The 11,361-nt window shown below is 37.4% G+C and overlaps 2 protein-coding genes across 2 annotated transcripts; both read left to right on the top strand.

The window, feature by feature from the left end:
• Positions 1 to 877: 877 nt before the first annotated feature.
• LOC106906961 (peptidyl-prolyl cis-trans isomerase FKBP1A-like) lies at positions 878 to 3,383 on the top strand. Its single transcript, XM_014972447.2, has 4 exons — positions 878 to 1,011; positions 1,102 to 1,149; positions 1,663 to 1,775; positions 2,194 to 3,383. Exons 1-4 carry the CDS (start codon positions 975 to 977, stop codon positions 2,317 to 2,319), a joined length of 324 nt encoding a protein of 107 aa, XP_014827933.1. The 5' UTR covers positions 878 to 974; the 3' UTR covers positions 2,320 to 3,383.
• A 145-nt stretch (positions 3,384 to 3,528) lies between these two features.
• plxdc2a (plexin domain containing 2a) lies at positions 3,529 to 10,949 on the top strand. Its single transcript, XM_088014497.1, has 13 exons — positions 3,529 to 4,741; positions 6,405 to 6,559; positions 7,092 to 7,235; positions 7,646 to 7,715; positions 8,086 to 8,208; positions 8,305 to 8,420; positions 8,499 to 8,598; positions 8,843 to 8,938; positions 9,019 to 9,100; positions 9,456 to 9,516; positions 9,623 to 9,842; positions 10,252 to 10,409; positions 10,734 to 10,949. Exons 1-13 carry the CDS (start codon positions 4,657 to 4,659, stop codon positions 10,947 to 10,949), a joined length of 1,626 nt encoding a protein of 541 aa, XP_087870623.1. The 5' UTR covers positions 3,529 to 4,656.
• Positions 10,950 to 11,361: the final 412 nt, after the last annotated feature.

Raw genomic sequence — 11,361 nt, 5'->3', positions numbered from 1 at the left:
TGAAGTCAAGTTTGTCGGTGTTGCTGGGTAATACACAGCACAGTCTTGTAAGCTGTTGTATTGTGCTCAACTCTGGTTTAACACGACAGAAGAAGGGCGGCATCTTGTGGTAAATTACAGAAATCCCTTGAGGACGATCAGATACAAAAAAAAGGCAATAATCACAGACAGGGATTTTTTTTCTTTTGCCTTACCTCCCAAAAGTATACTTTTAAATTCCCTCGCAATAATGTCTTTACTAGTCAGATTACTGAAAGTCTTTCTGCTTCAATATAAGGTTTTTGAAAGGCTTTACATGCATGTTAATATCTCGTTTGTGAGATATCTGAAGTTTTATATTTTTCTTTAGGATACAAATGCACCATAAAATCCTTTAGATCAATGAGCTTTCAGTCACTACTCCTAGTTCCTATAAGAAGGAAAGAAAGAGAAAAAACTGGTAATACTTTATTTGAAGGGGTGTGCATAAGACTGACATGACACTGTCATACATGCACATGACTTAACACCTGTCATGAACATAAAGAAGTCTTTATGAATGTTTATGACTGTTGTCATGAAGTGTCATTCAGTAACTAATGACACTTTTAATGCAAAGTTGCCCTAAACGTTGCATTAAAAGTCTTGGCACTTTTAACGGACTTTTAATGGACTTTTAATGCAACTTTTAGAGCAACTTTGCATTAAAAGTGTCATTAGTTACCGAATGACACTTCATGACAACTGTCATAAACATTCATAAAGACTTCTTTATGTTCATGACAGATGTTATGTCATGTTTATGACGGTGTCATGGCCGTCTTATGCACACCCCTTCAAATAAAGTGTTGCCAAAAAACTACATTTTGACGGGATAATATTGCCACACAAGGCGCGCCTGTAAACCACGTGACATGACAAGTTAAACTCCGCCCTTCATTGAAGACACGGACACACCGTTCTCCTGGAAAAGGAAAGACTGCATCGAGAGAACAATGGGAGTTGATGTCGAGACTATTAGACCCGGAGACGGTAAATATTTTCATGTCGATTTGTTTTCAGGATAGCATCTGATTTTCAGTTGGTCCCGCATTGGAATAAAATGTGGGCTTTTATTTGCAGGAAGGACTTTTCCGAAGAAAGGGAGCACGGTCGCCGTGCACTACGTTGGTGAGCCTTGTTTCGTTGCTCAAAAGATTAAAAAAAACGACTCTTCACTTTGAATATGATACACAGTTATATCAAGTGGCAATCATACCACCAAACGGAAATATTCTCTGAGTATAAGCAGAGAAACTGAGACTAATAACAAGCTAATGGTCCAGCTAGCTTAGCTTAGCTTAGCTTAGCTCAGCACATAGCCTGGAAACACGGGGGCGGATGGCCCGACACTTGTCTGAAAATTATATAAGATTTTTCTAATATTCCGGCATTCAGAAGTAGCTTCCTGGTTATTACACAATTGTAATTAATTCGAGCACTAAAACGAAGCCTAGAAAGAGCATAATCTAATTTTTTCCTCTGCATGTGCTACGTATGCTAACCATTCACTGACAGCACCTTCATGTTTAATGCAGGCGTGTCGATGTCGTTAACGTCGAAATGAAATTTTCTATCGTTTTAGCTTGGTCTTATATAAATATTAGACAGTATATTGTAGTTTTTTTTTCTTTCTTTTAACAGGCACGCTGACAAACGGGAAGAAATTTGACTCCTCAAGGGACCGAGGAGAGCCCTTCACGTTTAAACTGGGAGCTGGTGAAGTTATCCGCGGCTGGGATGAAGGTGTAGCTCAGGTACGAAGAAATAGAAATGCTGAAAAGATATTGATGTATATCAGAATGAGTGTCAAAAACCTGATTAGCCTGTGATGTAGTGGTCTTTCTGTTTTTGGATTTTATTAGCGTATGGGAAACTGAGACTTTTGGCTATCAAAGAAGATATTTGTGTCTCAAAATTACTCCGATCTCTTATTTATCTCCTAATTTTTAATATAGTTGATATTTCAAGCCAGTTGGTAATCTTACCTCTGTTTTTGTTACATATTGAAAAGTCAAGAAAAAAATCAAAATGAAAATGTAAGCTTGAGAAGGAGCCAGGATGCACTTAATGGTCAAACAAATATGTTTTCGACTGACTTATTATTTAGGTTAACATATGAGGGATATTCTTACTAAAGATTTTACACCATCTCTATTTCCACTACCTCCACAGATGAGCCTTGGCCAGTTGGCCAAGCTGACCTGCTCTCCGGATTACGCTTATGGAAGCAGAGGCTATCCACCCATCATCCCTGCAAACTCTACCCTCATCTTTGAGGTTGAGCTCCTGAAATGCTGAGTTTTTACACTGAAAGCTATTCCAGAGTATTGTTTTTTGGGAACTTGTTTTTCTTTTCTGTCCACATTTTTCACAAATGGTTCTTTGGTGAAATGGTAACTGAACTGTACTTGTATAAAGCTTTGTTAGAAATATGGAATCAGAAGCCTATTCTCACACAATAACCACCATGCTAATGACAACTGTGCTATATTGGTGCTAATCTAATTCTCAGGCCCATGAACTTGAAGTGAACATTGGATCAATCTGGCTTCATTATTATTATTTTTTTCTTCTTAAAGCCAAATGATATTGACATTCCCTGTTTTTCAAAGTAAATATAACGGTAACGGAAATGATGCAGTACTGATAACTTGGACCATGTTCGCATTTGTTTTTGGGCATCTTCCTTGTTAAAAACACACATTGGGAATGTAACAGTTGTCTTGCACAGCTTAGTCAACAGGATTTTATCAGCTTAATATTATGATATTTCATATTTGATCATAAAGCCTAAGAAATATATTCTGCTCCTCCTATTTAAATTTATTCATCAGTGTGCTTGAAACAACCGATTAACAGAATTTGACTGGTTTCCGGAAGCCTGAATATTTATATATTATTTTAATTCATTCATTCACATTTAATCAAATAAACTAAAAGCACATGGTTGAGAAAGTCCAAGCGGTGTTTTTTCCACATGTGATTTTTTTCCCCTGTACATTAAAAAGTAGGGTGATGTTAAACTGACCTTATCACCTTTAGTGAAGTGTGGTTTTCTTTCTTTTTTTTTCCTTTGCAGTAGATTGTGACTTTATTTTGCACATTAAAGTAATGAATCAATAAGGATTAACTCTCACTAAGAGCTTGTGATTAAAGTGGTTGCCTTTTGTGTCATTTTTTTCCCCCAGTTTAACAAATATTCAGATGGTTTTTAAACATGTCAAGTCTGTTTTGACCCAAAGTGTCCTTGTGTTAAGCCACAGTGAAAACACTTTCTTTTTGGGTTTTTTTTTTATTTTGCAATGCTCTTTTCCTTTTCAGTGTAACCCATTAAGTCTGATTAAAATCAGAAAACTGTATAATGCTTCCTTGTCATGTATTTAATCAAATAACCAAAGTGATGTATGCTTAATTATTCAAAGTTTAAAAAGTTTCTAAGGATACCCAGCAGATTGCATCAAGTCATTGACTTGCAGCATTTGCTCCTGGACAAGCACGTCGTTGACTTTACATCTTATCCCTCATAGCGAGCATGCATTTAGTGACAGTGGGGAGGAAAAACTCCCCTTTAACTGGAAGAAACCTGCAGCAGAACCTAGCTGTACGAGCAACCATCTGCTAGTGTGAACAGGGGGTTGTGGCTCACAGTTTTATTTACTTTTGAAAAGCTAAAGTTTGGGTTTCCTGAGCTACAGCAAATGAATACTTTAGATATATTACACTGGATTGTACTCAATCTTGATTCACTTTTTAATTAAATGATATAGTGAAAAAGTTTTTGCAACTGTATTCCAGACATTTTACCACGGTACTCTAAATAGTCCTGTTAGCTTATTAAAGTGTAGTTGAAGGCAAGTGGTATTTGACGTCAATAGTTAATTTTTCTTCAATTGTTCTGAACATTTTTGTCTATCAGCAGAATCGGCTTCTCGAGAGAAAAGGAGAGAGGGTTTGTATTGTGGTATTATGGAGCTTAGATTTTGTTTTAATCGCCATCGTTTGAAGAAGTTAGTTAGCAGTTAGTAAGTATATCATTGTGATAAATATAAGAACTCTGGCTACTTTGTATGCCAAATGGTTGCTCCAGATCTGTCCAAATTGTCCACAAGAAAAAACAAACTTTGGGATAAAAACTGAGTACCTGAAACGAGAACAGTGTTGAGAAATATATGGAAATAAAATGGTTCTGAATAAATATATCAGAACAAGTCATTTGAAGCACCTTTTGGAAAATTAAAGAATGTGATATTTGAAACAGCAACTCGATTACCCTGGAGGGATCAAAAAATTCAAGTAAAGCTAAAGTAACATTTTCTAAGAATTCCCACACCACCTGAACGCCACGTTTGCACGGATTTGGAGTCTGGACATCGGCATCACATAATCAAAAAGTAGTCCGGCGCACATTCGGTCTGATGACAAGCTAGTGCTCAAAATTAGCGCTATTTTTAATGACAAAATGTCCTTGTAAAATATTGAGGTAATTAACTTAGCATCGCGCAGTGTTTTCATCAAGTATTTACACGTTTTTTTTTGTTTGTTTTGTTTTGTTTTTCTTGAAATGTAGATATCTCCTTTATGGCACAGCAGTTGGAGGATTTATGATTTCATTTGCGGCAGAATCTAAATGAAAGAATGGCGACGTTCACCGCAGTTCATCTAATCACAAGTCTGATCCTTGTTCAACAGATTCAAACACGTTTCAAAGAATTGCCTTTTGGTAAGTCTCACGCTTACATATTCAGTAATGCTTAATTTTCTGGGTGATATTGTTTGTCATATGTTCACAACTAAAAAAAATATATGTTGATTGCTTTAAAACACACTGTCAAAAACCATATCCTGGTTTAGAAAACTATTTTTTAAATGAATTTTAACTTTCATGGATGAACATATTTACTGTCAAAATAATCAGATAATCAAATAATCAGCGCTGCCTCGTATTAAAAGACGTTGCTTTCTTTCCACCTCTGCGTATAGTATTTCTATTATATTATTATCATTTGCTGTTTTCTCATGGTATTGAATAATGGCACTTCTCTCTACCTGTGATACTGTTTGCTTCTTTGTTATGAAACTATTCATTTATGACTGCAGTGATTAGACTGTCAACAGATGTAACACAGTTGTGATCTAAAGCTAAGTCTCAATTCTTCAGAAAATATGAAGCTCTATCCACAACAGTTTTTTTACAGCTTAATAACAATTCTTGGCACCATAATAAACTTTATGGATTTTGGTCCCATTGTTTGACGCCAGTGTTAAAATTCTGAATTATTTTTCTGTAAGATGAAGGGACATTTTCAAATATTCTTTACTGAAATATTTAGTGTGTTTGATCATATATCAGTTATCACTTTTAATCATAATAAAAATCCCACAGAAATGCACAGTTGGTGAGGATCTTAGAAACTGTCAGTTTCCTGTTTGCTTATTTTCCGTTTGTTGAAATGGAGAATAAATGTACAGTGTTAAGTTCCGAAATTTAAGTAACTGGAAAAAACACTAAGGGAAAATAAACCAAATTTGAATCAACTTTAATAATCTGTTTATGTCAGTTGTGCGAATGTCTTCTACCTTTTTTTTTGAGACAACTCAAAAAACAAGGTCAACACATCAGCACTCATTATTCTTTTCCTCCGGTACAAATACTCCGTCTCCAGATCCCCGCTGCTGTTCATGCAGATCGTTTGGCATGACAGCACTGCCCTGGCCACACTTGGACACAGACGGGTGCTTATAGAACTTGGACCACAGTGTGACAGATATATAGACACAACACCCACCATTTACTTGCCTCACATGCCTGGTCCTGGATCTGCTGGTGTGAAGAATGTGAAGCATGTCTTCACTGTCCACTGTGAAGAGAAAAGATAGGATGCATGCTTGTTACCGGTGGGGAGGAACGGTGAAGGATGTTTACCACATGGCACCTGCTGGGGAACTGTTTATGTCCGTGATGGAGGGGATTGGACTTGCAATGTGTACGTCACGTCTCAGTCAAACTGGTGATTGTGCAATGGTGTGCGGGATATTGTATTTGCTTGCTTTTGTCTCTTTTTATGCAATTTGAGCAATGTTCAAGTGTCAAACTGGAGCATTCAAGCTGACCACATTTATCCCTTTGCACGGTAGATCCATTTGCTAAAGGCTAATCCCAGAAGAATAATATGTCATCATGCTCCAAGTTGTCTCAGACTGGTATTTTGAACATAACAACTAGTTCACTCCACTCTAAAAGCATCTAAAAGCATCTCTGGAATGTGATGAAAAAGAATATTTGCATCATGTTGCCATCAAATCTAAAGCAACGGCATTGTGCCATTATGCAGATATGGACCAACAACTCTGAGGAATGTTTCTCTCTTCTCTGTCACACGCAGAGGGACGACTGCATGCAGTCCCACACGATCTCCAGAACAGACACCAAAGATCTAGCGACCCTGTTTTAGCTCCAGATAAGCGCTATAGCGACCGACACAAGCCTGTTTCTCAACTGCTGGCAGAGGAGGAAAAGGACAATTCCACCCATATTGTTGTAAGATTGTTTTACAGATGGATTTTTAAAAAGCAAGTAAACTATACTGAGCCTTCGTTGAGTATTGAGGTTCCTTTTAAACCTGCATACAAAAATCTTGAACCACATCTTAATTTTTATAATTTGCTTTTGCAAATGCACTCACAGAAAAGTTTACCCAGTCACTTTAAATTATGACTTTTTTTTCTTTTTGTTCATATGTGCCATGGAAAAAAACACTTGTCTGAGCGTTCAAAATGGGCTTAAAGTAATCTTAGTGTTTGTGAACTTTTCAGAATCTAAAGTACGTAAAGAAAATATATTACAATGTTATTTAGCAGACATAAGTAATTTTGGTAATCCTAAAAGTAGAATCTAAAATGTTTTCTTTGCTAATCTGATATGTATTGATACATGTTGTTCATGTTTGCGTTTAGGCGTCTCTTAACTAGATTGATTAAATGAATAAAAATATAGAATTTTCTATTCGCTATTAAAGAATTGTTTGAGGAGGAGAGGCAACACAAATTAATTCAGCTGTATGATGTTGTAGGATGTTGACCATGTCTACTATACGTCTAAAATCTACGGTCCAGGAGATGCGCTAAGCCAAAACCTTTGGGTGAATGTCGGCCAGACAGACGGGGAAAAGTGGAGAGTCCTCCAGTTTCTGTCCAGCTCACACATACAAGCAGAGGTATGAGATCATCAAATATTTATAACCTTCTAATATTTAGTATAAAACACTTAAACATCATGTGAAATGGACGTTTTCAACTTCTGAAAATTGAAGCCAGAATATTTTTTGTAACGACCAGCAGAGGGCAGTCTGATAGGGTTTAGGAATCTTGTTTCAAACACTGAACATCTTGTACATTTGATTTGTTTTCATAAGGCACTCTTTTTTTTTCTAACCACACTATTTAAATACGGCTAACCCCCAACTCAAAATTTCAACTTCAGATACAGATAAAGATGTACTCAGTAGATATTTGTTTTAAAATTAATTTTCAGATTTTGAACCAAAATGAGAGTTCTGTGTTTCTGCTCTTTGTTTCTTCACGTCCTATGAGAATATAATCAATAATTTTACACTTTGCGTTTCAGAGAGTGAATCTTTCATTCATCTTTCCTTTTTATGGTCACCCACTGAAAGAAATCACAGTTGCTACTGGAGGTGAGTCAAGTCATTATTGACATTTTTGTCCCTTAAATGTTGTGCCTCAAATGATGTTTTATTATTAAAGTTTCTTAACATGTTGGAGTAGAGCAACATTTGCAGAAGTATTGAAGTATTTATATCTCATTAGGGGTTCCAGGTCCTTGGAGTTGAAGGGCTACCATCACCCTAATTTTTTTACTTCTTTAACAGATTCTCTGTCAGGTTTAGGTTAAGACTCTGGCTTGGCTTTTCCAAAATGTTAATATCAACAGAACAAACATGTTTTCACATTTAAAAGACTATGTTGAACCCAAGTGCATTTTTGGCTTGATCGTAGATTATAATGAATTTCTCCCAGTGGCTCAGGTCCAACTTCTTCTTCCAGGTTTCATTTACACTGGAGCTGTAATCCATCAGATGCTCACAGCCACTCAGTACATTGCTCCCTTGATGGCCAATTTTGACCCCAGCTTGTCCAAAAACCCCACTGTGTTATATTATGACAATGGTAGGTGACATTTAGACATTCACCATAATGTTATTAGTGGATTATTGAACTTAATGTTCTCATTGGCCTCACCCTGTGTTTATGTCCACTCTTCAGGAACTGCGCTGGTCGTTCAGTGGAACCGAGTCCAGCTCCGGGACACCAGTCTGGGAACTTTCACCTTCCAGGCCACTTTGCACAGTGATGGACGGATTGTTTTTGCCTACAAAGAGGTGACGTGTTCTTCTATTTTGTTTTTACCTTCTTTTCACTCTGAAGAACGTATATTTATAAAAGTTTTGTGCATTTAGATTCCCGTCGCCGTCAATGACATCAGTACTGAGAACCATCCTGTCAAAGTGGGCCTGTCGGATGCGTTCGTGGTGCTTCATAACATCGAACAGATTCACAGTAAGACTGATTTGTTTCTTTAAAGGGAACTCAAACCAATGCAACTTACAAATATCTGTTTGTTCATATTGACATAAAAAGTATTGAATAATTTAGCTGGAAAAATTCATAATTTTGTCGTCCTTTTATCCTTTTGTGCACTGCTTTGTGAACTAACTCCCTTTAATTGTTTTATTTAAGGCATTATTACTACAGTTATTATTTTATTAAAAATATGTTTTTTTTTCTTTTTAACACACCTTAGATGTGCGTCGGAGAACCATCTATGAGTATCATAGAATAAACATCCCAAAGTCCAAAATCTGCAGCTCCACCGCAGTGGAACTGCTCCCCCTCCCAAGTAAGTAACATTCATGTGGTATTTTCTGGTTTAAAGCTTTTCTTGCGTTTTATACGTCTCTGTTGTATCTTTATTCTCAGCATGTCTGCAGTTCTCCAGCTGCGGCCCATGTGTCACCTCTCAGATTGGGTTTGACTGCAGCTGGTGCAGTCGACTACAGAGGTAACTTGGGGGAAAAAAAAATCAAAGAGAACTGAAAAGGGAAAATATGCATCCCTCAGATATATTTTAATATAATTTTTAAAACATGTTTCCACTAGTAGATCTTGGAGACATATTTAGCTGAAGGAATTCACAACATGAATGATATTTCGTGTTCAAGAATCACCCATATAAAGGAAGAGTAAAAAAAGATTTGCTGGGCTTCCAACATTTTTTTGGACTTGTTACTCCAAAACCTTCTAATTCAGGCTCCAAAAGTGTAAACAGATAATTACTAATATCCTACAAAATATATTGCTGTGAATGACATTTTGTGTTTCCAGCCACATAACAGAGCCACTTCTTCCTTCCTCAGATGCTCCAGTGGCTTTGACAGAAATCGTCAGGAGTGGGTTGACCTCGGCTGCCTAGAGGAGGTTCTTCACATTTTTGCCTTTTAGTTAGTAACAGAAAATTGATCTCAGTCGGACCTTAGCATTATCTATTCCCCAGTTTAATTGCAGCGACTCTGTGTTGTTAAAGAGGCGGGATCCACGATGTCTCCCAATGACGAACGTCAAAAATGGAACATCACGGCTCGTGTCGTTTCCTTCTACATCCACTTCAAAGCAGCAGAGGACCTTAAACATGACGCCCACCCCCGCGAGCAAAACATCCACCACCAATGAGCTTTTATCACGCAGCAGATCTGGCAGGAGGGACAAATCAAGTGAACAGCCACCAGCCAACACATCTGCAAATGGTAAACTTCAGATATTTCTTGAAAATATCATCCAAATCTCTGAAAATACAGAACAGTTTAAATCATTTTGCAGTTTTCGTCTAAACATGGGAATTTTCTGCACCTTTATCATCAGGGATAGCTACACACTGACCTCTGTGTGAATATGGCTCTTATTTACATTTTTTAAAGAGTGCACAGAATATTTCGGCTGACTTGGTGTTGCTGCAGCTACGTTCTTGACGAATCTCAGACGTCTTATTGAAAGCCCTGCACAGAACATTTTTCATCTTCCCACATTTGTATAACATGGTACGGTTTTAGATGTACCTGACAGGATATTTTTATGTGATAACATTAAACTTTGTAAAAAAAAAACAAAACAAAAAAAACATTTAATTCATAAGCAATTTGAATGTCTTCTCCACAGATGGAAATATTGAGAGGATAGAGGAGAGCGAGAAAGCGATGCAAGCAAGCCTCCTGGCAGGCGTCGTCATAGCGATGATAATACTGCTGGCAGCTGTTCTCACATCGATCTACATGTACAGCCACCCCACCTCCAGCGCCAGTGTTTTCTTCATGGAGGTCAGTGTGGCTCCCCAAAAATGTTTTTGTCATTAAGCACCAAAATCTTTAAAAAAAAAAAATTACAAAATTTATTTCGACAGTAATGTCTTTTACTTCTTCTGATAATGTCGAGAATATTCCAGTTTACTTCTCAAGCATCAAACCACAATATTACTTTATTAATAATGCTTTTTGTTCAACATCAGGCTGAACAAAAGTGTTTTTATGCATCACTTCCTCTAGTGCTATCAAAAAATGCTTTTTTAAAAATAACAAATCAAATCACCTCCAACTCAATCAGTTTTTTTTTAATAGTCTACCATCATTTTAAATCCTCCACAGAGACGTCCAACCCACTGGCCAATCCTGAAGTTCAGACGGGGCTCCGGTCGGCCATCCTACGCTGAAGTGGAAACTCCTGGTCACGACAGAGAAGGTTCTGTCATCATCGACCTCAAACAATCTTTTGTCATTTCAGACAGAAGAGAGAGCGAGCAGAAAGAAGGGTTTATAGTTCCCGATCAAAGAGAATGCTTTCTTGCCTCAGAAAGCTCCTGACCAAAGCTGTATGTTTTTTTTTTGTTTTTTTTGGGCTTCAGGGCAGAGCAGGTTCTCTGCGTAACCTCTGTTTTGTCTTACGGATAATGACGAGTTCACTTTAGGAACAAAGAGCAGAAACAAAACACGAAACCTCAGTGAGGATATTTCAACAGTGCATCGGCATTGTGAACCGACGAGTCTTATGTAAAAGGAAGAAACTCTTGGTTTTATCCTTCTGTCGCTTTCAGTCCAGAGAGCAGGAGGTGATCCTGCTTTTCCCTCAAAGATGCCCCTTATTTTCCTTTTACACCTACTTCACAGAGAGGAATGTTGTGTCTGAGTGTCACTTCCTGATCTCAAAAACACAGACAACATTCCTTCCCATGACACCCACCCACCTCTGACAGGCAATGCTCCTTCCAGCCCTGTT

Source organism: Poecilia mexicana, unplaced genomic scaffold (genome assembly GCF_051168715.1).
Source record: "Poecilia mexicana isolate PSO_F unplaced genomic scaffold, ASM5116871v1 scaffold_17, whole genome shotgun sequence".
In the NCBI taxonomy this organism is placed as follows: domain Eukaryota; kingdom Metazoa; phylum Chordata; class Actinopteri; order Cyprinodontiformes; family Poeciliidae; genus Poecilia; species Poecilia mexicana.
This window is presented reverse-complemented; position numbering and strand designations above follow the sequence as displayed.